This window comes from Typha angustifolia, chromosome 11, assembly GCF_048772165.1.
Source record: "Typha angustifolia cultivar Huaian chromosome 11, ASM4877216v1, whole genome shotgun sequence".
Taxonomy (NCBI): Eukaryota; Viridiplantae; Streptophyta; class Magnoliopsida; order Poales; family Typhaceae; genus Typha; species Typha angustifolia.
The window spans coordinates 2037417-2062979 of record NC_133249.1 but is presented as its reverse complement, the minus strand read 5'-3'; the positions used below and the strand labels follow the sequence as shown (position 1 = coordinate 2062979).

At 36.9% G+C, this 25563-nt stretch overlaps 5 protein-coding genes across 10 annotated transcripts; 3 read left to right on the top strand and 2 right to left on the bottom strand.

Moving 5' to 3' along the window:
* Positions 1-584: 584 nt before the first annotated feature.
* LOC140770332 (uncharacterized) lies at positions 585-1863 on the top strand. The gene has a single exon (XM_073111482.1). It carries the CDS (start codon positions 699-701, stop codon positions 1638-1640), a length of 942 nt encoding a protein of 313 aa, XP_072967583.1. The 5' UTR covers positions 585-698; the 3' UTR covers positions 1641-1863.
* A 1726-nt stretch (positions 1864-3589) lies between these two features.
* On the top strand, positions 3590-10708 carry LOC140769667 (phosphoglucan phosphatase LSF1, chloroplastic). The gene is made up of 10 exons (XM_073110472.1): positions 3590-4032; positions 4158-4264; positions 4694-5156; positions 6458-6529; positions 7486-7607; positions 8543-8758; positions 9100-9208; positions 9291-9403; positions 9794-9941; positions 10434-10708. Exons 1-10 carry the CDS (start codon positions 3721-3723, stop codon positions 10551-10553), a joined length of 1782 nt encoding a protein of 593 aa, XP_072966573.1. The 5' UTR covers positions 3590-3720; the 3' UTR covers positions 10554-10708.
* A 201-nt stretch (positions 10709-10909) lies between these two features.
* Positions 10910-15049, bottom strand: LOC140769668 (AMSH-like ubiquitin thioesterase 2). 3 transcript variants are annotated; one of them, XM_073110474.1, is made up of 11 exons: positions 14715-15049; positions 13787-13861; positions 13626-13680; positions 13373-13410; positions 13019-13301; positions 12761-12850; positions 12608-12670; positions 12396-12470; positions 12142-12204; positions 11633-11704; positions 10910-11275 (listed from the first exon to the last, which is right to left on the bottom strand). In XM_073110474.1, the coding sequence occupies exons 2-11, from the start codon at positions 13837-13839 to the stop codon at positions 11180-11182; spliced, it is 888 nt and encodes a 295-aa protein (XP_072966575.1). In that variant the 5' UTR covers positions 13840-13861; positions 14715-15049; the 3' UTR covers positions 10910-11179. The 3 variants fall into 3 exon arrangements, with proteins under 3 accessions (XP_072966575.1, XP_072966574.1, XP_072966576.1); XM_073110473.1 differs by having other exon boundaries at positions 11652-11704; positions 14715-15043; XM_073110475.1 differs by lacking the exons at positions 13626-13680; positions 13787-13861 and having other exon boundaries at positions 11652-11704; positions 14715-15039.
* Positions 15050-16031: 982 nt separating this feature from the next.
* Positions 16032-21439, bottom strand: LOC140770972 (peroxisomal membrane protein PEX14-like). 3 transcript variants are annotated; one of them, XM_073112312.1, is made up of 12 exons: positions 21284-21439; positions 20432-20643; positions 20250-20298; positions 19878-20068; positions 19536-19722; positions 19295-19453; positions 18582-18649; positions 18451-18493; positions 18295-18362; positions 17911-17955; positions 17720-17812; positions 16032-16945 (listed from the first exon to the last, which is right to left on the bottom strand). In XM_073112312.1, exons 1-12 carry the CDS (start codon positions 21303-21305, stop codon positions 16469-16471), a joined length of 1614 nt encoding a protein of 537 aa, XP_072968413.1. In that variant the 5' UTR covers positions 21306-21439; the 3' UTR covers positions 16032-16468. The 3 variants fall into 3 exon arrangements, with proteins under 3 accessions (XP_072968413.1, XP_072968415.1, XP_072968414.1); XM_073112314.1 differs by having other exon boundaries at positions 17744-17812; XM_073112313.1 differs by having other exon boundaries at positions 18582-18646.
* Positions 21440-23152: 1713 nt separating this feature from the next.
* On the top strand, positions 23153-25525 carry LOC140769732 (carbonic anhydrase, chloroplastic-like). 2 transcript variants are annotated; one of them, XM_073110582.1, is made up of 8 exons: positions 23153-23366; positions 23474-23533; positions 23621-23669; positions 24136-24252; positions 24527-24580; positions 24671-24756; positions 24907-25012; positions 25161-25525. In XM_073110582.1, the coding sequence occupies exons 2-8, from the start codon at positions 23478-23480 to the stop codon at positions 25293-25295; spliced, it is 603 nt and encodes a 200-aa protein (XP_072966683.1). In that variant the 5' UTR covers positions 23153-23366; positions 23474-23477; the 3' UTR covers positions 25296-25525. The 2 variants fall into 2 exon arrangements, with proteins under 2 accessions (XP_072966683.1, XP_072966682.1); XM_073110581.1 differs by lacking the exon at positions 23153-23366 and having other exon boundaries at positions 23373-23533.
* The last annotated feature ends 38 nt before the right edge of the window (positions 25526-25563 follow it).

Below are 25563 nucleotides of genomic sequence, written 5' to 3'. Positions count from 1 at the left end.
ATCAATCACCAAACAACTTTAACCTGCCCGTACCTAGCTGAGGCTTCAAACAGTGGACTTCTAGTTTTTTAGTGGACTTCTAAGTTTAGGTTTGGGTATTCTTGGTAATGTGGTGCACGACTTGACTTTTTGGAGATCTCTCCCAATTAATTCATATCAGTGCGGATAGGTCTTTTGTCCCCCCCCCAACCAAAACATAAATGTAGCTGTCGTCGTCTCACTCGTTGCCTATCAACAATGAGGTGTTATATAATATTGACAGGCTATTAGAAGTTTCTATTCATTAACTAGGATTTACGAGGGTGGATTTGGTCATTTACTTTGAACTACAATAACTAATTACTAGCTTCTTTGAGTCTTAACGAGGTTTAATTTCTTTTGAGAATCAAGCACGTAAATCCTTTTATTTCCAGTTGTTATATTCCTCTAGCTTATCTAGAAGACAAAGCATTATGGTTTACAGCTTGTAATTAGTAAACATGAAAATTAATTATTCAAATTACAAATTCTCTACTAGAAGTAAAAGATATACGTTTCCTATTAATATTTTGCAGGTAAATGGACGGTGAGATATGGATCTAGAAGCCAAGATCCACGTGTACCTTCTGGAAGCACAACTGACATGTTCCCGTACGTATGTGTTACACGTGTGACTTCTCCCGCAAGGCGGTAGGGACTTGGGGGGTGTTCTCATCTCAATGCTTACGTCAGCAACGCTTTCTCTCTCCTCGCCCTTTATTAACGCCGATCTCTCTCTTAAACTGCCCAGCTTAAATTACCCCGCTTTGTACCCGCAGTGTCAGAGAATGGAGGATAGAGAGGCGGCAACCTTGAAGCTTCCCGATTCAGCGAGCTTGCGAGAAGCCAAAGGCGGTGATGACGACGATCGCGCCACCAGGGCCGTCCATCAGGATCACGACCGCGGCGATGGAGTCGACGGCGACGATGACTCAAGCGATGACTTCGAGTTCGCGTTCGTGATCAAGGATCCCGAATCAGACCCCGCGATCACCGCCGATGAGATGTTCTCCAACGGACAGATTCGCCCGATTTACCCTGTATTCGGCCGTAGCTTCCTCGTCGACGAGGAGGCGCCGCGGCCGATGCCGCCGGCGGAGACTTCGGCGGCAGAAAGGTTGCCGCTTAAGCGCCTTATGCTCGAAGAGCGGAACTCGTCGATCACGTCGTCCTCGACCCCGTCTGATGTAGGGGGCGAGTTAGATTTAGACGGAGTCCCGCCGGAGACGTACTGCGTGTGGACCCCGGGATCAGTGCCGCCATCGCCGGAGCGGTGCCGGAAGAGCGGGTCGACGGGGTCGCTGGTCCGGTGGCGGCGGATAAGTGATCTCGTCATCCGGAGGAGCCACAGCGACGGGAAGGAAAAGTTCGTCTTCCTCGCAGCGAACGGTGAGAGGAAGAAGAAGAACGAAGAGAAGGAAGCGAAGGGGAAAGGGAAGGGCGGCAAGGTTACCGAGGTGGATGTGGTCACCGCCCACCGGGTCTACTACGGGAAGACCACGAAGGGCGGAGGCAGAGGCGTAGGCAGAGGCGGGAGGCAATCGTTTCTTCCGTACCGGCAGGACCTCGTCGGGCTCTTCGCTAATGTGAACGGGTTTAGCCGGAGTCATCACCCGCTTTAACATTCTATCTTCGTCAGTATCCTTTTCTTTTACTACTTTTGGATTGTATGAATTATTTTTTACTCTCTCTCCCTTCACTTTACCGAGTTGTTGTTGTGATATAGTCAAAAGGATGGTTGGAAGAACACGAGAGGGATGTCGGGGTCTCTTTTTGCTTTTCTATTTGTTGTTTTTAAAGCTGTGGATTTGTGTAAGAATACTTGGAATAGAGAGTGACTGTTCACATTAGGAGTTGATAACTTAATTAAATTTGTACATTGTGGGAATTATTTATTTTAACTTCGTTTACTGGATTTCCAACTATTTGACTTTGAGCTCAAAGTGTTCGCACTTTGAGGGGATGTTTAATTTGGTTGCAACCTCAAAGTTGAGGTCTATATATTCCTGGACGATCTAATGTTGCCTTGATTGGCTAATGGTTGTGAAATGTGAATAGCCTTGAGAAAAGAAAAAGGAAAATTCTTACAAGTAGTTTGGGCCAACTTTGGATTTGAAATAGACAGCAGTGACAATTCCTTCCAACCAAAAAGTTTTTTATCCACATTACAAGTTAAATGATTAAAAGCTTATAAAATACTAATCCAAATGCTTCGATGACTTCATACTGACTCACTTTGTCCCACCTCAGTACTGACAAGGGATATGAACAATGAATTATTGGCACAATTATGATCTTTTGACATTTCTACAAACTTTTTGGTTCTTTCTTTGACACTGCGTTTTGGATCGAAGAGGATAGTGGGGTAGATGGAAAGGAGGGTTCATTTGATCACAGTTTCTGGCACACTGAGGTTGCTATCTGCCAGTTTGGAAGCTTGCATACCTTTTATTCATTTGGAGTGGGACATCAATGGATGCTCAACGCCTAACGCGTTCCTTTTTTAATGTTATCCGGGCCCAGGATATGAGCTGTTTGGAAGCTTTGCTACCTTTATTTATTAAGATATCCATGGGCCAGGATGGAGGTGATCTAAGCCTGGGTCCATGGCCGGGCCCAAAATGTTATGCCCAAGCCTCATTGAGCCTAGGAGAACATAGAGAACTTTGCACAATTTTAAAGACACTGAAATATCTAAAGACCAAAAAATAACATTTAATTATTGATTTTTTTTTGGAAAAATTCCTATGTTTCTTCTCATTGTCCATCTTTCTAAATTATATATTTTATACGTATACTTTTTAAAATCTACGGATCAATGGGATGTCTTTGAGATTAACTTTTGACACCATTAATAGCTTAGTAAATTAGCAGATGAAAAGACGCATATTATATTTAAATATGACACGTGAATAAAAATAAAAATATTTCTATCTTTTTTTATATATAATTTGATAAAATTTTAAATTTAAGAGGTATTTATAGAGGAGATATCTAGATATGATCATCGGACGGACCGGACTAGAATAGTCTAGCCCGTTACCGTCCGTCGGCCCATGAGAGATTGCCGGCCCGACTCACCAATTATTCGGCCCAACCCACATTTTAATTAAAAAAATAATTAAAAAGATTTAAATGTGTGTTTAAAAAAAAAATGTAAAACGGTTTAGTACCAAAATTTTAATTGATTTTTACTGTAGTAGAATAGGTAAATACTGTAGCAGAACGGGTGTAGACCAAATGGGCGAACTTTCGGGCCAAATCAGGCGGGCAAAGAGCTGACCCGTACCGCCTATAAGTAGTTCAAGCTCGGGCCGAGTCGTGCAGAGTCATGCCGGGCTGTTTGATCAAGTAGAGATATCTCGTACACATTTCTCAAAAAGTAACGATTTTGAAGGGCTATGCATGTAAATAAGAGCTGTTGAAGGATATGCGTGCAAAAAATAAAATAAAAGAAATTCAAAAGATATTTTCTCCTCACCGTCAGTTATGAGTTACGACCCCACCGATGGGCGATGGGCTTGGTCACGTGGCCTTCTCTTTTGGCGTTTGCGAACGACGCTTCTCCGCGCCAAACTCGCTCCGGCCACATCTGGATCATTAAACAGTGGAGAAGTATACTAGTAGCTTCTCTTCTTTCTCTCTCCCCGAGGCAACGAGTATAACGAACAACGCCTCCTCCAATTCCGAGAAATCGCATCCATGGCGCTTCTCCATTCTCCTCGATCCCCATTCCCCCCTTGCACTTGTCGCGACAAGGCGATCGAACGATCGGCGGGTATCTCTTCCCTCAGGGGAAGCAATATTGGCTTCGCCTATGGCGAATTGAGGGGTGCAAGGGCTGGGAGGAAGGGTCGATTGGTGCGGGGATGTGTAAGGGTCAGAGCTCTTGCGGATCCGGGTCTGCAGAAGATGAATCTAAACGAGTATATGGTGACTCTGGAGAAGCCGATGGGAATCCGCTTCGCGCTCTCCGTGGATGGGAGGATCTTTGTCCATTCTCTCAAGAAAGGGGTAATTTTCTTTTTCTTCCTTTTGATGTCTCAATTTCATTGTTTTGATGTGGTTCATGTTCTTATAATGGAAGAATGATTTCCCTTTAAACTTTTCTTTTGAAATTTATGTATCCTTGCTTGAAGGGAAATGCAGAGAAATCGAGAATAATTATGGTCGGAGACACTTTAAAGAAGGCAAGCAATGGATCGTCTGGTGGATTTGTTGAGATCAAGGACTTAAATTATACAGAGTATGGTATTATATTGTCTTTTTTTTTCTGCTCGTGTGTCTTAATTACTTTCTTATGGATTATTTGATCTTCGAGTTTCTTGAACGGCCATGTGCCAAATGTGGCATTGTTTTTACCAATCTTTGCACTGTTCTGGAGTGGCATAAGTCAGCATGAGTTTGTATAGCAACATGCACATCTTGATATTTCCTTAACTTTGTTTTGATCCACTTCTGCTCGTATAATGGTTGACTAAGACTTAAACAACCTTCCAGAATGAATATTTCAATATTGACTACCTAATCATTTCATGTTGTGTCTAGTGTATGTTAGAAGCCCAGGAAAAATATTTTATTCCAGGTTGCATAGTGTATGTTTCAACAATCTGAATTGGTTGTAGCAGTGCCTACAATTTTTCTTTCTTTTATTTCTCTCTTATCTCTTATCCAGGGTGCTGCTAAATATGTCAGGATCATGTAGTCTTGTACTTGAAAGGCCATTTTCTCCTTATCCTATACATCAGTTACATCTAAATGGAGATTACCATAATTTATTTAATAGAGGTCGTGTTCCTCTAGCTACTTGGAATAAAACCGTGTTGGCATCGAATCAGTCATCTTCTGAGGGGAGTGGAAACTCTGGATTTGCAATTTTTAGTCCTAAGTTTCTGCAATCTGAAGGCTGGAAGCTTCTCTTGAGTGAAAAAGGTGAAGATATTAACTCCCAACTGCGGAAAGGTGCAAATACTCTTCCTAAAAGTACAAGTGAAGTTATTAGCATATTTTCTGAGGAAGACAGTGAAGATGTTGAATGGGCTTATGGTAGCTTTCCTCTAGAGGAGTATATCAAGGCACTTGATCGAGCTAAAGGCGAACTATACTACAATCACTCACTTGGTATGCAATACAGCAAGGTGACGGAAATTTGCATTCTTTATCCTCCATGTTGTGTTAAGTCAAGCCTGATTGATCTTTTTTTTTTCAGGTCACTAATTTGAGATGCCCTACATTGTGCACCTTATGATTATTATTTTTCTTCTGTAACGTGTTAAGATTAAGCTAACTACAAACTACTAGAGCTTTTGATATATTAGAGATGATAGTAAGACTGAACCAGTAAATTAGTTGTTTTTTTCCAAAAGAAAATAATATATTGTGATGTTGAGACTGTTGAGCAACCAACAAATAAACTGAGGTTGCATCTTAGCTCCATGAGTTCATTTTGTAAATGAAGATGGTTGTACACAATGTTAATGAAAATTCAGCGACCAATTTCAGTGATGCACATTATTGCTGCGTGACACATGCGTCCTCCTGAGAATTGGTTTATCGTCTTTTCTATTAGTAATCTATTGTCTTAAAATCATATTCTACTAATCAGAAATACTCATGTAATTTTTGATAGATTTCCTGTATTGGGTCATGTTATATGTCAATTGTTCATATAAGCGATTTTTTTATCTTTTTTTTTTTCACGATAGTTGGTGTCAGAGCTTTATCTTGGCAGCCTGGTTGCATTACATGTGTAGGTGCACAACCACTGGATGTGTTGAATTTATCTGAAATTGCCAACATCTCTTACCTGATAAGTTGATAAGTTGACCAGATATGCAAGGATGCTAGGAGAAACTTCAAGGTTGAAAGAAAAGTACAGCCTTATTATACATCTTATCCTTTTCAGTATCAGGCACATTCTATCAGAAGTTTAAGAAGATTAAGCATGATGGAAGTATTCATCTCCATTTTCCAGAGTTACTAAACAGTGTTAAAAGGAGACTTTATCCATATGGTTATCTACTTTTAGAAACACAGAATCTTTATTCAAATTCTTTAGATGCTTTCTAGCTGATCAATTAACTATGTGTCTTAAAATGATCAATCAATTCAATGTATTAGCTATGATTGGTTAGTGTAATGTTGCTGTGACCGTTAGGCTATTAGCTTCAGGCTAATGCAAGTACCACACTTTTTTAAGTTATAGATTCTTCATTTTCATAATACAGAAAGCTTTCACCTTAAATTTTACAATTTGCATGGTTATGATTTATTTGTTTTTCTTATGAAAATGATTGGTTTTAAAATAAACTTTATTTTATCCTATTTATGGAGAATATAATTGTTATACTGCACTAACACCTTTAGACTTTAGTGCCTAGATTTTTTACATGTCTCAGTATGATTATCTTACATTTGTTTATATGCTAATTGTTTGCAGATTACTGAGCAGATATATGTTGGATCCTGCATACAAACAGAGAAAGATGTGCAGACCTTGTCGAATGATGTGGTACTCTAATGTTCAGTTGAATTCTAACTGTCTAGAAATCTGTCACCCAGTAGAGATATTCACTGCTTTAGTATTCTATTATATTCAAACATGCTTTATCTGGATCTTAAGTCAACAGATTTATACATTGATAGAATCTTGAAATTGGCTCATCCATCTTCGATTAAAGCTGATAAGACTGTAAATGATTTTTGATCTTTATAATTCATGAATTGACATGGGTCACACTGAATATAGGCAAAATCAGTTCTCAAATTCATTGAAGCATTAACATAAATTTGGATAACATAAATCTGTCAAACAATCAAGCAAACTAAGAAAAAAGGAGCAAATTGACATATTGGAGCTTTTTGTGCTTTGGATGTTAAGTTTCTTATGTAGGCCAATATGCATTCATAATTATGGTCTAACAAGCGTAGTTAGCATAGTTTTCCTCTTGAAATCATATGGTTATCAAGATTATCTTTCTATGAAATAGCTCGTTAGTTTGCTGTTACTTGTTTCCTAGCACTTGCTGTTTCTTATGATTACCCATTCATGCATTTCAATTCTTTTGGCCTGTTCATAAACTGATAAATGATAAAAGAAATCCTTAGGCAAAATGCTTATTTGGTTGCTTCACGAATGTTGAATCTCAATGTAAAAAATGTTTTAGTAGGAATCTGTTCTAGTATTACTCTTCTCTTTTTATCCTTCTTTTACTCACCTTTTGCATTTTTACTACAGGGACAATTAACTATAGTCTTTTTGTGGACATATTCATTTTTGGTCAACAGATCTGCATTCTTCAACAAATGTCCATCTGTAGCTTTTTTTTTTTTTTAAAGGCCTTTGTGTTTGTTGTAGTTTTCGTAAGGATTTCCAAGTGATGTCCTGTTGTATGCCAGTATAACCTATCTGGGGGTTTTCAGAACTTCTTTATTAGATAAAATAATCATTAGGACATGTTTGTTCAGGGGATCACTGCTGTTCTAAATTTTCAAAGTGAAAGTGAGCGAGCCAATTGGGGAATCAAATCAGAATCCATCAACAATTCTTGCCGTGAAAATAACATCCTGATGGTGAACTATCCTATAAGGTAGAATTTTGTTTGTCTTATTGCTGTCTAAATTGAATTATTCTTATGCATATTTTTCAAGAAATACCTCTAATCCTTTGAACATTTTATCTTCTTAAGAAAACCATCTAATGTTAGCTTCACTGCTTCATGTTGCTTGTGTAGGTTCTATAGTTGATAATGCCACTTATTTCGGTTTCCTTTTTTACCTGGACATTTTAGCTTGCAATATACTTGTGTTTTTTTTTTGGTTTGTTAATCCACCAGGTAACTACTAAGCATGTGCTGCCAGTCCTCAGAGACTGGCCTAATATCTTTGTGCTCATTCATTTTGTTAAAGGGCTCCTATAATAATATCCTGATGTTGGCTCTTATACTGTTCTTTTCCCTGGTAGTAGTATTGGATTGAATAAATATGATGGAATTAACCAGCACTTACTGTAACCATGTGTGTAGATCACAGATAGATTGTACTTCTTTTAAAAGGAGTTATATGTCTCATGTCCATCCGTTCTGTCTATATTATAGTTTCTGTCTAGGTATCCTACTTAATATTATTGAAGTTTTTGCAAACTAAGGTATCGTCTAAGAAGCACGTGTACTCCCACACTTCAGCCATCTCTTTACAGATACAATATGTTTCAGATACTTTAGGATATGTATATGATACTTCGATTATTCAAAAAATTTATTGAAATTTTGGGTACTTATAAGATGACCTTAAATGGTATTTAATGAAATTTTCTATATCCATATTGTGGTGTATATATGGCCATGCTTCATAATTCTCATTGTTTTGATTTTTCTTATTATTATGCTTGAATTTGGTGAAAATAGAGTGATAACTCTTAACTGGTTAAAGGAACTCTAAATTTCTATCAGACATAAACAAAGTTTATCACTGGAGATATTTTTTTTTCCTACTTTGAATTTTTGATTCTTTACATGTTTTACAGGGAGGTGGACTCCATGGACTTGAGAAAGAAACTCCCTTTTTGTGTGGGGCTTTTACTACGCCTTCTAAGGAAGAACCATCGAATATTCGTGACTTGTACTACTGGATTTGATAGATCGCCAGCATGTGTGATTGCATATTTACACTGGATTCAAGATACAGCTCTTCATGCTGCTCATAACTTTGTAACTGGGTTGCACTCATGTAGGCCTGACAGGTATTTTCAGGTTTAAGCTAGCAAAGCTGACTCTTTTGTACTTAAATTATTAGCTGTTATCTGTTGTAGTATGCAGGCAGTGGCTGTCTGCTTTTACAAAGAGATGATTTAGTGAACTTGAGCTGATGGATTTTCCTTAAATATCTAATCAATTTTTTTATTCTCTTGAGACACATTATTTATGATGTAGATGCACAATTTAGGCACACCTTTTCTTCATAAAGCCAACCAATATCTGTTTTTCTCAGTTCTTTTTGCAAACCTACTGCAAGTTGATAGAGACCATGTGATGATTTTTCCTTGTCTGAGAGTCAACACTCAGTTACTAATTTTGAATACAGAGCAGCAATTGTCTGGGCAACTTGGGATCTTATCGCCATGGTGGAAAACGGAAGACATGATGGACCCCCAACCCATGCAGTGAGCTTTGCCTGGAATAATGGTCGAGAGGTAAGTTTTAAACATATTTAAGTAATTAATCAAAGAATCTAGTAATTTAACTGAGTGCTTCTTACTTTTACATTTTCTACAGGGTGATGAAGTATACTTGGTTGGAGATTTTACAAGTAATTGGAAAGATACTGTCAAGGCTGTGCACAAGGGCGGATCAAAGTATGAAGCTGAACTTAGATTACGGCATGGAAAGTATGTCTCTTTCTCTTCTGTCCCTTGGGTCAAATGAAGTTATTCTATCTTTTTCTTTTCAGTGAGCCATTTTTCTTCCCAATGCTTAAGCAGTAAAATTGTTGAAACCGAAGCAAATATGCTTTATATTTAGTTTATGTAACAGCTGAAATATTCGGCCATCACTAAGCAAAAAAATATTTCGACTGAACAACTTCCAAACTGAGCTTGATAGATCCACTAGATGACAGCCTGTTCATGTGTAGTTATTATACACCTTTAGTGAGAAAATGCAGGTGACCAAATTGCCGACGTTTTCGTAGAATATTTCTTCTGAAAACAAACATATTCTACTGTCATACCTAATGGATTCTTTATGCTGTGATCTTACTTTGTCATTCTGGTTTTCAGATATCATTATAAATTCATAATTGGAGGCCAGTGGAAACATTCGACTGCATTGCCCACTGAAACAGATGAAAGTGGGAATGTAAACAATGTTATTAGGATTGGAGATATTGCTCGCATTAGACCTGCTCCTAGTCAGCTACATATAAAGGTATGCATTTGCACCATAAATTTCTATGATCAATCTTTTAGCTCGACTCTCTCAGTGCCTTCTTTTAGTAAGTTGTAGTTTTCATTTATTGGATATAATTAGGCAATTGTCAATGTAATCTGCAAAATATTCTTTCATTCTATTAAAAGAACTAGCTACCATGAGTCAGCACCTTATAGCCCTATGAAGCAGGAAACAGAGTCGCTATTATTGTTAGGGTATAGTTTAACCAATTCTAATGTAAATTAAATATAATTAAATAGATCACATACATCTTCATGCTGCTTGGCGTACTAATGAATTATTACACGGTTGACCACCACCATCATCATCCAACCCTGTGTCAACTAGATGACAACCCAAAAGAATTAGCAGATATCTGTGCTTAGCTCTCAAGTTGCATGCCTTCTGTTATACTGCCCTAAGTTACAATTAACAACTACATAAAACTATATCTCAGGCAGTAAAATTTGTTGCTCGATGACATGACAGGATCCAACAGTTGTGAAGGTCATCGAGAGATCATTGACAGAGGATGAACGCTTCTTATTGGCCTTTGCAGCTCGTCGCATGGCATTCGCTATCTGCCCAATCAAACTCACTCCGAAATAGAGATCTGGCTCTTGGCTGGATGGCTCATCTTGCTTGATACTTTCAATATGGACAGCTAGTCGAGAGGGGAGAAGTGGCAGTAAATGCTCATTACTCTTCATCAACACAAAGTTACGGGCGTTATAAACATGTTAAAAATATGAAAGTTATGTTTATAGCTCTCTCGCTTCCTTTTGCTAGTATGTTACCAAGCAACACACGAGTTAACGGGCTAATATATCACGGGCTAATATATTACGAACGTAACATGTGGGTGCCCTGAACGTGAGCTATCAATTGCTAATGCGTAATAATATGCAATGCAGCATCCTTATTGTAATTAGACAGGAGTCACAGAACAAATACGCACAAGCATGTGAAGACATCGAGAAGGACATTTTTCTTTTACTCCCCATTAACAATTAAAAGTGAACAGTAAATCATCTTAACTCCACACAAAATTCCGTAGCTACTCGATGTAACATTGACTAAAATAGATCAGATTAAGAAGATCCTAAGAAAAAGTTACGAGATGATTAACTGCGTCACACTTTCATAGTATCTAAGAAGTGCGGAGATCTACAATCTCAAACCTAAGATTAGGATTAATGTAGATGTTCGAGGAGTGTTCGAAGAGAGGGCTCCCATCAGCAGTGTCCTTGTGTGAATGGAATCCGCTTTCTTTGCATTCTCTCAGGACTTGAATCCCTCCTGGGTCTGTCACCCGGAATATTCCAAAGCTCCTGCAGGGGTTTAGGAATGAAGAGCATTCAAATGTCGTGCTCATAAATTATTCCCAAACAACAAAAGCATGAAAGAATTTCCAGTTGAGAAAATCCTAAAAACTAAAGGACGAAAATCAAATTTTATGAACCTATGGTCAAGTCTGGTAAGCAGAACCTCACAAGGGCGATCAAGAACACATGGAACAAAAGGCTCAAAGTTCATGAGCTTTAATGTGCACAATCACATCAACAGCAGCATTAGGGGTCGCATAATATTAAGTCCGAGAAATTTTCCAAGTATACTAAGTTTTACATTGCTGAACAAAGAGAAAATTTTATAGTATCAAGCATTGGACATGTATTAAACTTTTTTACCATGGGGAGAAGCACTTGCCTTGTAGTATCTGTTGGAGCCATGACAATAGCTATTGCCTCTGGTAGCATGACCTGCAACAAAATTGATAGTAAATTGAGGTTGCCGTTGATGAGACCAACAGAAAGATCTAGTTGATCAACAGGATAACTGGCGTATAACTACAATGGCAGAGCGGTGAGATTTCTTTTTTTTTTTCCCTCTCTCAGTTGCTGACAAGTTCATATAACCTGCCATTAAATATTGGTAGTCCCAGGGACTGTTCCACAAGGTTCATTTTGTCTAAATATAGATGATATATTTTGCAACCAGGAATCCCACTTCAATGTGCACATATATGGAAATACAATAAGCTTTTAGGACTAGCAGAATATATGGATCCAGAATAACATAGAAAACTGTATTCTCGTGTCACAAATGACGACACAAAAATCACTCTCTATAACTCAGTTGAGATGAACGTAGTTATTTCTTCCTCTCGAAAAAATTTAAACAATGTTTGATCTCGTACCTGGTAAGAGTATTGCGTGTGCAAATCGATTGATGATAGGAAGCACGTCTGAGAAGGGTGCGTCTGAAATAGAAGTGTTCAGAATATAAAGTAAGACTGATGGAATGTTGATAAGACATTGAGGCATGATAATTCTATTGTCACAAAGTATGTAAGTTTTAACAAAATGCACTAACACCAATATCTCTGCTTTCAGTTCATCTTATAGACAGTCAAATTTTCAAATTCACATAGATATAGATTGGTATATGTACATGTATCCATCCAGCAGGAAACAGTGATTGTTTGTCCAGTATTGCATGTATTTCCTCCTCATTCAATGCCTGGCACTGTCATTTGATACAAACTAGTAATTGCTAGGAGAGTTTATGAAAAAGGAAAAAAGTGAAAACGACAAGGGGATAGTCTCACAAAGAAAAAAACTTGAACATCTTACAAACAAATTATCAGTTAAATAGTGACATACCGAATGTGCAGTACTTTCCTGCTTTGGTACTACTAATGTAGTTACATAAAAAGTTTGGTTTTTCTGCAAGTCAGTTAGAGTAATGGTGTGAAGATTGAACATTGTACAACCAATACTTCTTGCTACAAAGTCAAAATAGTGTATCAAACTTACAAATGAAGCACCAAGAATCCCACAAGTTTCCAAATTTTTGCTTGTATTGTCTTTTGCAAGTTCCATGAACTCTTCCATCAATCTTCCTGACTGCGGGAAAATCAAATCATCATGAATTTGTCAATTTCAAAGGTAAAAAGTTCCCATATCTCTATCAAATAAAAATATACCACCTGACATTCTGCTTGTTGGAGCTGCAGAGCATTGATATGAAGCTATGGAGAAGTTTCAGAAGAGGAACTAGATGTCTATACTTACTATATGCATATCATGGACAGCATTCGAGGTTGAAGAATCAGAACAAGAAGGTTCCAAATGCTTGTTTCTCAATTCAGGGTCAGTGACATGAGAAACATGGCCAACAAGCGGAATGTCCTCTATCCACGAAACAATTGGGGAACTGAAGTGGTGCTTAACAGCACAGACATTCGTATTATGGTGAAAGGCTGGTGCAACGACTGCTTGAGAAAAAGTTTGTGTTGGTGTACGACTGATCTTTGCATCTATTGATGCATTGTCCATGCTCCCATTGCCTTCAAATCTGTCAGTTTTGCAACTAATAAAGACACTTTAGATGGAAATAATAATGATAGACAAGAATGTATAGGATACCTGTGACTCTCTTTTCTGACTGAACGGGAACAGTTAGTCTGCAAAATGCATTGGATCAAAAGATAAAATTCAGTAAATGAAGTAAATACGAAATGACAAACATAATTTAAAATGATAAGATCACATTTCTCTCTAGATAAGTGAAAACCCTGTTAAATTTGATAAAAAATAGTTGAGTGAGAAGAATGAATTATCCAATTGGAAATGAACTGGAGGAATAGCTGGCATGTGCTATATCGAAAGCATAACCAACCGTGCTGTTTATTGGCGAGGTGTATACCACGCTAGCCTTCACTAAAAAGAATACCCTGCCAGAGCAAGATAATCCACTGTCTTCAATATCAAAGAATGGCTTACATCCAGAGGTGTAAAATGTAATCAGTTACATCTTCAGTTTAAGTATACATTAATTACCACGGAAGAATGTACTCTTGAAAAGAAACCGTAATCGTAGGATCCTTCTGCATAAATACGAAGAAGTATCCCTACCTACAGCTCACAAAGAGAGAAGTTATTTGACTATTTGAGAAAGACATATTTTTAGTTTTCTAGATATAGTTTGTGACTTTTGTCCCTTGAAGTAATATTCAACAATTATTTCCAGCAAGACTCCTGTTGAAATTGATCTGAGAGCCGCATCAGTCTATTGACTGCAACCAAAAACTATTCGGTCCTTTGCATACACACCTAACAGAAGTTATACTTGCATATTCTACGTACCGAGACAAGTGCCATTATTAATCCTCTTGAGATACCAAAAGAAACTCTACACATTGATGAATCAGACACCTTCCAAGATAACCAATCACTATTGTAGATGAATAAACTCATGGTACGAGAAAACCAACTCTTTTTCCCTTTCAAGTGGACATCACAACGGAAGAAAATGGACAAGAACAAGAAGACAAGTAGGACATATTCAAACTTGATTCCCCGAAACCACCCACCCCCCAACACACAAAGAATGCTTCCACAATAACTCTCGGTACTCAAAAAGGTTTACTTTTGCAATTTGAATATTATACATGGGTTGGCAAGAATAAATCCGAGTGTTCATCAATTAATAGACATAGGTACTCAAGATAGTGCCATCTTTAAGTTAGGTTCGTCATCCATCCTCCTTGTATAATTAATATTCTCATGGATATTTCAGCTCATAAGACTTCAAAACCAAAGTCTCCACAGAGCAATCAGATCTTTCCTCTCCCCAAACCATTTCGTTTTACTGCGCTTCAACTGTATCGACTGTATTTGACCTATTTCGAACAGATCTAAAGAAAACAGACAACATCTAAAGAAATTCCTACTAGTATACCAGACCAGTAATAGCAACAAATCCTACCTTGTTGAGAATAGGCATTTCGATTGCCGTGATTAGCTTCAATCCTTAGAAATTATCTCGGACATCAATCTGTAGAGCAAAAGATCGAATGATCCAAGAAAACCTCCATGGAGATCAGAGAGTACCACTTGCTCGACGATTGCTAGCGATCTCCAGACAAAGGAATCCGATCATACGCGGATATCGTAAATACCATTCTAATCCTCTTATCTTAGAAATGAGATATTTTAAAACCAGCTAAGATTTCTATATTTTTTGGTATTCTGGTGGCAATAAAGGGAAGGAAATAAATGGACGAGATTGCGCGCGATTGGGAAATGAAACCTGAAAGGGAAAGCGAGGGAGTCGTACGGGAATCGCGAGGCAAGGGGATAAATATGGAGGGGAAATGCGTTACATCGAAGTCATCATGCGACAAGGACGGCGCCGCAAACCACGCACGCGGGGGAACATGATACGATCCTACGAGTGAGAAAGTCTTAATATTTTATAGGGTCGTCATAGATTATCTTAAAGGGAAACTTACATTTCACACCCTGCATGACCAATATCTTAGGATTTGATTTGATGAAACACTCTATTTGGGGTGCGAATTATGAATTCTACGGAACATGGGGCTTAAATTATAAACACCAAAAGGATGGCGGTGTGAATTATAAATTCCTAAAAACTAATGGAAACATTCGAGCTTTTTACCAAAACGGGGCATCTTAGAAAATTATCTACTATTCTAGTCTGCCCATGATTATTGGATCATTTGTATGAAAAAAAAATTTAATAACATTTTAGGTTAAATAAGCTAAAACACAGTGATAATAAATTTGATAGGTGAACTAGGATGGTAAATATTTTTTATGGAAGGAGACTCATTTTAGTGAAAAATTTCAAAAATGTGGCTTTCAAATAATAGGTGTAGATAATGTAACATATTTCAAAAAATAATTACACCGGAATAATTAGAGGTTGCTATCGATAGATGTGACCGTGAGAATTTTGTGCCGAAAGGCCATATAAAGACGTTACAATTGCGTACATACTATAAACAAAGTTGCTTATCGTATATTCTTTACTTCGTGTCACTGACATCAGAATTTATTTTTATTTACCTGACATCATCGGATATAAAGACGGAACAACTGACTTTGATTATAAATTTGTCCATCAGCTTCTTAGTTTTCCCACGTAATAAATTGTCTTTTCTGTAGTATTCTCACAAAATAACATTTGTTACTCTCTGCATTAAGATGCCCTTGTTCAACTTGATGTACAAGTGCTGCAGCATGTACCTTCGACTAGCAAAACATCACAGCATGTACGTTTCCTACAACTGAAGTATATTTCCAACTAGCATTTGAGAGAAAAGGGTTATACCAATTCCTTTCCAACAATATTAAGGAAATTAGAATGAGGGAGAAAAGGGGATTACAAGAAATAAAAGAGGGTGAATGAAGACAAAGAACGGAAAAGGCTTCAAAGGATGAAGTATACCTCCAATTTTGATAACTTACAAAGATATATCCAAGGTATGACTGGATATCTGTTCCTGAGATCCAATATGAGGGATTAGAATGGACAACGGAGCAATTCTCTCACACTTCCGCATTGTTTATACTTCATGAATTTCCTTCAGTTTGGTGGTAATATGAACTATCTCACTCATCATCCATATGAACAGGTACCAATATCCTTTTATTTTCCCATCATTGATCTGACTTGTTATAGATGTTGCCAGTGACTCTTACATGCTCTCCTCACTAAACTTCGAGGCCAAAATCTTGTTTGTGTAATTCAGTTGGATTGAGGTCCATCAAAACACTACCATAGCTCTCTGATGAAACTACTAGTTCAGATGCTTTTAGATTGTAATCTTCTCCATTAGAGCAAACGATCAAACTCTCATCACCAGACTGCTGCTTCTGAAGGGATGATTTTGGCTCTCTGATAGAATCTGCAGCTTCTGGCATCAGTGGCTGAAGGGGAACCCAACCTTCATTAAGGTGCTCATTGGATAGCACTGCAGAAGAGAACTGCTTTGTTTCCTCTATTTGTGGTTCTACTTCTGTGATCCTCATAGTCTTCTTTCTCCACTGTGGCTCTGAACTATCAATAACATTCATCTTTGAATTATCTTCTCGAACATTAGAATTCAGTTCTTGTCCATTCCACGGGGACTTGAAAACGTAACTAGAACCTTGCTGCTGCTGCTGCTGCTGCTGAATGACCTCCCATGGCTGTTCAACAACAGTTAACTGGTATTAGCCCATAAATTTTGAAAGAAATATAAAATTCTAGCTTTATACTAGTGTTTTTCTTTAGACAACATTACTGTTGTACTAGATCAAGATTTGACTACTATATAATTAAGCAGTCAAAAAGTCATCTAAACATCTCCACTCATTTGGTGAAAGCACTTGGACCCTTTTATAAAACCATATGTTACAAATTATTTATTCATTTAACCATCAAAATCATGGTCATATAAACTTTTTTTCCATTGCACGAATTAAAGTTGCAAGGACTCCACATTTCAGGGTCAGTTACCAAGTATCAACCATATCGCTGTTGGTCTCACATCCTGGCCAGGCTAATCGAAGAAAGAAAGTGCCTTGTTGGAAACCAAGGATGCTTGTAAGAATGTAATGAGTGCTTGCCTTGTTGGAAACCAAGGATGCTAGTAATAATTAAATAGTGCTTCCATTTTTAAGTTTAAATTCATTCAAAATGATTTAAAAAAAAAGAAGAAAAAGAGAATTGTTAATCATATGCAGCTTCTAATTCAAAAGATATTTAAGTTACACAAGCACAATTTCAGCATATCTATTTGATTAGTACATATGTGACTTGGTTATGATAACCTTAACAAATAACAACCACACCTTGTGAATCCTACGTATGTTATCTTCAAGGATCCAGACATGATCAGCTAAATTTTGTGAACATTTGCAGATGATAGTGAAAAACTGACATAGTAAAATTTAATGCTCACAGAAACAAAATGAAATTACATGTAAAATATCTGGAGTCCAAACCTTGGGCTTAGGTGCCAGAAGAGGTTTCCGTATTGGCTGATTAGGATCTGGGGGCATGTCGTCGATCACCTGACATCAGGTGAAGGAGAAGGAAAAAAAAAAGAAATGGGTAAAACTAAACTATTGAACAAGGACAGAAAATGTATGTAATTATTCAAGCAATATACCCTGATGTTAGGAGGTTTCTCTCCTCTTTGCACCATTTCTATGATCTGCAAAGTAGAATCTGAGGATTAGAATGTCACTTAGGGACAAGTCGAAGAGTTTTTGAGCTTTGGTTCATGCTTACACATTTGAAACAATATACTTCTATTAGGCATGAGTTGTAGGAAGCAACACTAAAATTGTAGGACAAAGTTTGTCTAGGTTAGTACTATAAGATAACATGAGTTGTGTCCTAGAACTTATTAGTGAATAAAAAATCATACTAACTGTTTGAACAAGAAGTTTAAATAACTAATATAATTCTAGGCAAGAGGAAAAAGTATAGCCTCTTCAAAATGAAATTTCTTACAAAAGAACAATACAATCAGGTAAGATGTGAGAGATACCTCCATACAAGATTTTGAGTATGGTGCCATTATAGGCTCCATTGATGCAGGTGCAGATGATGTCCTCACTACACAGGAGCATTTATTCAGATAACAGAAGGAAAAAAAATCAATTGTTAAGTGAAATGTATTGAGAACTAAGACTCAGATGATAACCTGAATGAGAATCCTTGCTATTTGTGTCATTTACTTTCACTAGCTGTAAAAGGACAATTGATCGATAAATTCAGCTAAAAGGAATCCTATATGCATGCACACCAATGAGACAGCAGAGAAGTTAATTTTACCCTGGTAGAAGAGAGGGTTGAATTTGGCTGGCTGACCTGTGGAACTCCCCAAGAATTGGTAGTTGCTGCTGAGATATGCACAGTCGAAATACAGTAACAAAAAATGAACATGCTGATCAATAATATAAAATTTAGTACTATCAAACAAACTTCTCCATAAGCGGAGGAATTTTTAAGGAGAAAAGAAAGTTTTTTTTTTTTTTAAATTCCAATCTATTTGACCAAACAAAAATGAGAAGAGAAATTAAAATTTGTTTCTTCCACTTATTTGTCCAAACTTTGATTCATTTTAATGCGCTTCACAATTAATAAAGTGGTGTTGAAACAATAACTTGCATTGTTCCCATACTGCATGCTAGACGTCAAGTCCAAGTACTACATATGTTAACCTTGCTTCAAACTACCGTTGAATCATTAGTGGGATTATATGAATGTCTATTAAGTAACTGTCTGGTACCAGTAAAAGGTGGAATGTTTTGTCATGGTTCCAATAAACTTTTACTTGAAGTCGACAGTAGAACCTGACAACTTCATACTTGACTGCTCAAAATTTTCTTTCATAATATTAGAATATAATCTGATAAAATCTTAATCAGTGGATCACACCAGTAAGTATGCCAGAGTTGACATTTTATGAGTAGTATACAACAAAGAAATATAATTTGTTTAGAATAATAATTTTGAATAGAGGATAAGTACTTCAATTGACTTACTATTCCATGATTTAGACTGAATATACTCTTCTCCTCTAGTTTCCTGTGGGGGTTTTGTTTCCCTTGAATTCTCCAACGCACGGATAGAACTGCCCATCAATTTCATCTCTTCCACTTGGGATTTAATCACACTGAGAAGTGCCTCAAAATATCTCTTCTCTGTAAGAAAATGGAGAACAGGTTTACAAAATTTGGAAGCCAGTAAGCATCCACGCATTGACGCAAGAAAAAAAAAATAAACCTTCATTTTTTGCATTCAGGAGTTCTTGAGCAACTTTAACCACAACAGCAACAGCAGAGGCCGCTTCTTTTGCAGCTTTTGCTGCTGCATCGGCAGAGCTTTGTCTTGATTTATCATTCTTCTTTAAAGCACCTTCTTCTTCTACAACCTTCTGGATCCATGCTTTTAGTCTATGAATTATCATACTCTGCAAGAATGTTATGCACAGAGAAATGCAAAACAGGCTGATGAGTAATGATATAGACAAATTCAGAGTGAACAACATAATAAACACATCAAAAGCATCCAATAGGTGAACTTTGTCCTGGCAATATCAGAATGGCCGAGGGAAACATCTGGCACCTTAAACAAAAATGCTGTTCCAGCTACTGAGGCAGAAAGTATCCCAACAGAAAGAAAAGCACGGGACCAGCGAAACCTGGATTGCTGCAAGCTAGGCGCTACAGATAGAGCACTGGGAGGAACAGTTGCAGATTGTTGAATCTGAGCAGTTACTTGAGGCTCCAAGACCATTGACGACCTTGCCTGGATATCTGCTCTCACAGATGTTGAAATCATAATAAGGTTATAGACAAAGATAAGAAAGTATCAAAATACCAAGTAGCTAAATGCAAAAGAAACATGGCAAACATTAAAAAGGGAGAAGTTGCGAACAATGAAAACTCATCTAAGCTTTTTTAAATATCTGATAAAAATATCATTAAATATCTTTACCTTGATTCTTAGTAGTAGCCCCAGCATTAGTAGCATTTGAAGGTGGATCCTGCCAAAGTGATACATTTCCAATTGATTAGAGAAAAAATGGAATGAAAGAATAGGACCTTCAGCAGTGAGAATCAAAACAAACAATCTAAAGATTTAATAGAAAAATGAAAATAAGTATAGACAAGTCTTACAGGAACACGACGAAAGGCTTCATCAATTTCCTCCTTTGTTAGTCCTTTCTTGTCAAGGAAAGAACGTCTGTAAATGACTGGGGAATCCCTTACTTTTGGGTGTGACAAAAATTTAACAGCATTTTGCACTTGCTCCTCCCTCATTGGTTTGGATATTGCAAAAGCTGATTTTTCTGTGTCAATCTCGTCCTTGAACTCTTGCTGTGTTCCACCTACAATTTTGCACACCTCAGACCCTAAAGTTACAAAGGAAGATTATACAATACACTTTTAAGTTCTAGCATCTTAGCCAACTAAACAGTGAGCATAGACTGGTCATGCATCTCCAAAGCCAGGACACCAAAAAGATAACAATGTGCCGAGCTAATTTGGTCACAAGTGACTATTTCAACAGACTAATTCTTCCATCAATAGGGCAAGCAATATTGATGCCTTGACATATTAATATATTATCATATATAGCAGAAAGAATAAGCATAGCCCTTCTCTCCCCTGTATTAGTGGCGCCATCATCGAAAGATAAATTACATAAGAAGTGAGAGAATATCAAGGTAATAAAAAAAGTTATTTATATAAATCAAAATCAACTACCCATCCATGAGCTAATAGTGTGATTCTCCATTGAATAAGTCTACGACGACTATTACTATGCTCTTTCTATGAACCCATATCCATAGAACACTACACAACCAGATCGAGGACGGCATAATTCCACGGGCAAGAATGAAAGTAAAGAATTGCATCACGTTAATCGTTCGCAAAGATAAGAAATTGGTACCGGATTGCTCACGAACCCTAGGGCGATCACATCTAGTATTGGAGAATTAGGGATTACGGCGCGGGAAATAATACCTTGGTCTTTGGAATCGTCCATGGCGACAGCAGGATGGATTAGATTGGCTCGCTATTCCAAACTTCCTCTCCGAGTAGGGACGTAGAGAGTTGAGATCGTTGGGAGAAAACTCGCGGAGAGATTAAGTCATAAATAGGGGGAAAAAAGTTAAGCAGAGAAAGAGCACTTTTTAAGGTTAATATTAATTATAAATATCTATATAAAAGGATTTGTTGGGTCTGAATGAGGAGGGTAATAAAGGTAAATTAGAAACAAAGTTTTTTCTCCTTGGCCCATGAAATTTATATGGGCTTCTTTTAGAGGATAAGGATGGAATTCGATTCAGTCCATTAAGCTCAATCACGATCGAGCCACAATATGAATTTAGATCTCTTTGCATTTATATGTTGGCAAATACTTCAATGCAACTTTAAAAATTATAATCTTAATCCAACGGCTATAATAGCTAGTTTTCATACCCGGTACCGGTTCCAGTACCGGTTCCAAAACCACATTACATAAGAAAAAGAGTATATTAGTTAAGAAGATTAATTACGTGTGCCTAACTTCCCAATTTTCTTGTTATACCCTTGAAGATCTTCAAAGTGATTGATAAATAATTAACTTTACGGTACGAAAGAAGCGCTCTACACGTTTTCTTTTCTTTCGTTGAGATTTCTCTCTTAAATATAATTATACCTTAATTATAGGAGATATTATTTAATATTAAATAATTTAAATTTGATTATTTAGAGATAAACTTCAATTTAAATATAATTCTCTACCTCTATCTATTAAAATTTAATTTAAGTCAATCTTAAACTAATGGGAGATATATGTAAATAATAAAAATAATCAAAAAGATAAAATGTAATTAAACTTTCATCGAGTTAATTATAAAAGATATTAATACCTTTATTTTGATATATATATACATTACTCTCAATTAATGATATATATATCTTTTACTTAATAAAATATTAAGATAATATAATTGTTAAAAAATAATGTGCAAGATTATTAATAAAAAATTAATTCTATTACACGGGAGAAACCCTCTTATATGTTTACTATGGTTGTGCTTATTGTTATATTTTTACTTTAGGCCCTTAAGTTAGATATCCTTTTGTTTTCTTCCATACTGTAAATTTGTAATGCTTATTGGCATTGCTGTAGCTAAGTTGGGAGCTTATGTCCTTTCTCAATTTGTATTAAGACTATTTATGCCTACGGGTTTCTTCTCTAAAAGAAAGAAAGAAATAAATAAAAAATAGGTTGGACAGTTTTAATAATTCTTCTAAGAAATGAATTACAATGGATTCAAATATAGTTATTCTTTAAAGGCTTGGATCAGGTCGTATTTATTGAGGGAGATGGATACGGCGATAAATTAAAGCATGTTTACCGATGCGTGCATCTCGATCCACTCCAATGCGTAGTTTGAAAGAGCGACATCTATCGGTTTCGTCATTCTAAATTTAATTGTACGAAAATTTTCTTTAAAAATTTAAAGAAAAAATGTACATCATTGTTCACAAATGTCATTTGATGTTATCCAAAGGCATATAATATAGCCAAGTTAGACTTGTTTTCCATTATGAACACATAAAAATCCTTTGCCTGTAACGTCATAAACTTTAGCCTTATTCTATTGCGTGTTGTATGTTTTGTCTCATTAAAAAGGAATAAAGATTCAGTGCAAACTAATCCTGTGTCTATTAGTCTAAGCTCGATGTTGAATAGGATAGAATAAATACAGTAGCATCTACTTTAATTCTATAATGTTTATATAATCTTATATATGATCAGGATGGTTGGATGCCACTCTCAAAATAGTATTATTCCACCACCACCTTATTATCTATCGGCCAATTTCGCCGCCTTTAGCGCCAGTAAAACAGTAAGAAGCTGGAAAGTTTCACCAAACTCGGCGACGTATACGGGGAAGCTGATACTGAAACATTCAATTCCAGGGAAACCAAAAGGAATATAGTCATATATCCCCCACCTCCTCCTATAAAAAGCCTCCCAAAGGTATCACCTTTTGCCCCCAAATCTCCAAAGAGAGAGAGAGAGAGAGAGAGAGAGAGAGAGTCAGACAAGGTACGTGGAATCTCAAATCTTCCATTCTTCCTCCTCTTTTCCAACATAACTCCGATTGTTTCTGAAACGAATCATTCAAGTGAATAAGAGACTGTGCAAATGAGCAGGAGCATGGCCATGGAGAGGATGAAGTCCGGATTCGAGCACTTCAAGAAGGAGGTCTACGAGTAAGTAGTTGATCGCAGTAAGAGCTTGTGTTAATTCTTTTAGTTTGTGGATCTCTCGTACCTTCGCGTTAATTCATTTTTTTGCAGGAAGAACCCCGCGTTGTTCGGTAAACTTGCGGAAGGACAGAGCCCCAAGGTTAGTATATGAATCACGGTGGCACATGTACATAGGATGAGTGTAGAGATTTTTTCTTTGCTACATCAAACTCACCGAATCCAGGAGGAGGAGGAGGAGGAGGAAGAAGAAGAAGAAGAAGAAGAAGAAGAAGAGAGAGAGAGAGAGAGAGAGAGAGAGAGAATTTTTAAAGTCAAAAGATAACAATTTGTTTATGCATTAGTCTTCTCCCCATCTAGTGATCTAGACTCCAATTTTGAACGAACTTTTAGACATAACACACCATGTGCAGGCAATTAGATTTTTTCAAAGTCAAATATTGTCTCTCTTACATCCATTCCTACCCCACTCTCACCTAAATCAAGTTTCTAATGAAGCCAGTTCTGTTTCGTTACGGATTAAACCAAGCATTAGAGTGCGGATAAAGTTAGGTTATTCCATTGTTTATTCTTGTGACCGCATAAATATATATATTTTTCGTTTGCAGTTCATGGTGTTCGCTTGTGCGGACTCCCGCGTTTGCCCTTCTGTGGTGTTTAATTTCCAGCCTGGAGAAGCCTTCATCGTGCGTAACATAGCCAATATGGTCCCACTTTATGACCAGGTATATATAAACTTCAGCATTATTATTCATTAAAAAAATTATAAATAGCACCCTATATTTTGAACATATTACAAATAAAACTATCTCTTTTTATTAGTTACAAATACAGCCTCAACATTTGCTAAGAAAAGACAAGCCGCACCCTACCATTTGATAGATAAATATAATTAATCCAGTCATTACATTAATTTAATTATAAAACTAAATTAAGACGCCCATTTGCTTATCCAATTAATTAATGATGTTATTTTTTTTTCAATCCGTGTCGTTGTAGACGAAGTATTCGGGCACTGGGGCAGCTATAGAGTATGCTGTGCGCCACCTACATGTCGGTAAAATAATCCCATTATTAATTCTTAGTTGATGTTTTATTTTATATATATGATTAAATTAGAGTTGGCAATTATTACTTTGACAGGTGGAGAACATCGTGGTGATCGGTCACAGCCGTTGTGGTGGGATCAAAGGGCTCATGTCGGTCAAAGACGACGGAACTATTAACACGTAAACTTATTTCTTAAATGTACTTATTAATCTGAAAAGCTTTTTTGCGACATATAAATTACAAAAAATGTATTATTTTTGGTTTAAATTTCCCATGCAATTCTTTCTTAGTGGAGAAAAAGTCAACGATAGTTCTTTCTTTTGGAGCAGTGAATTCATAGAGGATTGGGTGAAGATTTGTATTACTGCGAAAGAAAACGTGAAGGCTGCCCACGCTGCATTGCCTTTGCCCGAACAATGCGCCAAATGCGAAAAGGTACCCGTATTCTCCCTCGTCTTCCAGTAAGGGGCCCTAGGGGCTAAATTATAATAAAGAAATAATTCTTGGGGGCCAAAAGAGAAAATTTCCCGCTAAAGTAGTTAAACTTGAAATTGAATGAATTTAATTTTGCAAATGTTTGCAGGAGGCAGTAAATGTATCCCTCAAAAACCTCAAGACTTACCCCTTCGTCAAGGAAGGTTTGGAGAAGAAGAGCCTGAAGCTAATTGGGGGATACTACGATTTTGTCAATTGTAACTTTGAAGCTTGGGAGATTTAAACTGAGTGACGGTTTATTGTTTGGCCGTAAATTATAATAAAGTTAAGAGGGTTTGTATGATGCATGATTTTTTTAATTAAAATAAAACATCAATACCTAGTAGGTTTTTTTAAGGAGTTCCTTTCTAAATTTTGGTGCATTGCATATTGTACCATATTTTTGCTTCGATAAGAATAAGGGATGAAGTGTAATAGAAGAATCAAAGAGATTAATGGAGGTAAATCTGCATACATCTTTCTTTCTCCATCAATGTTTGAAGCTTTATTAA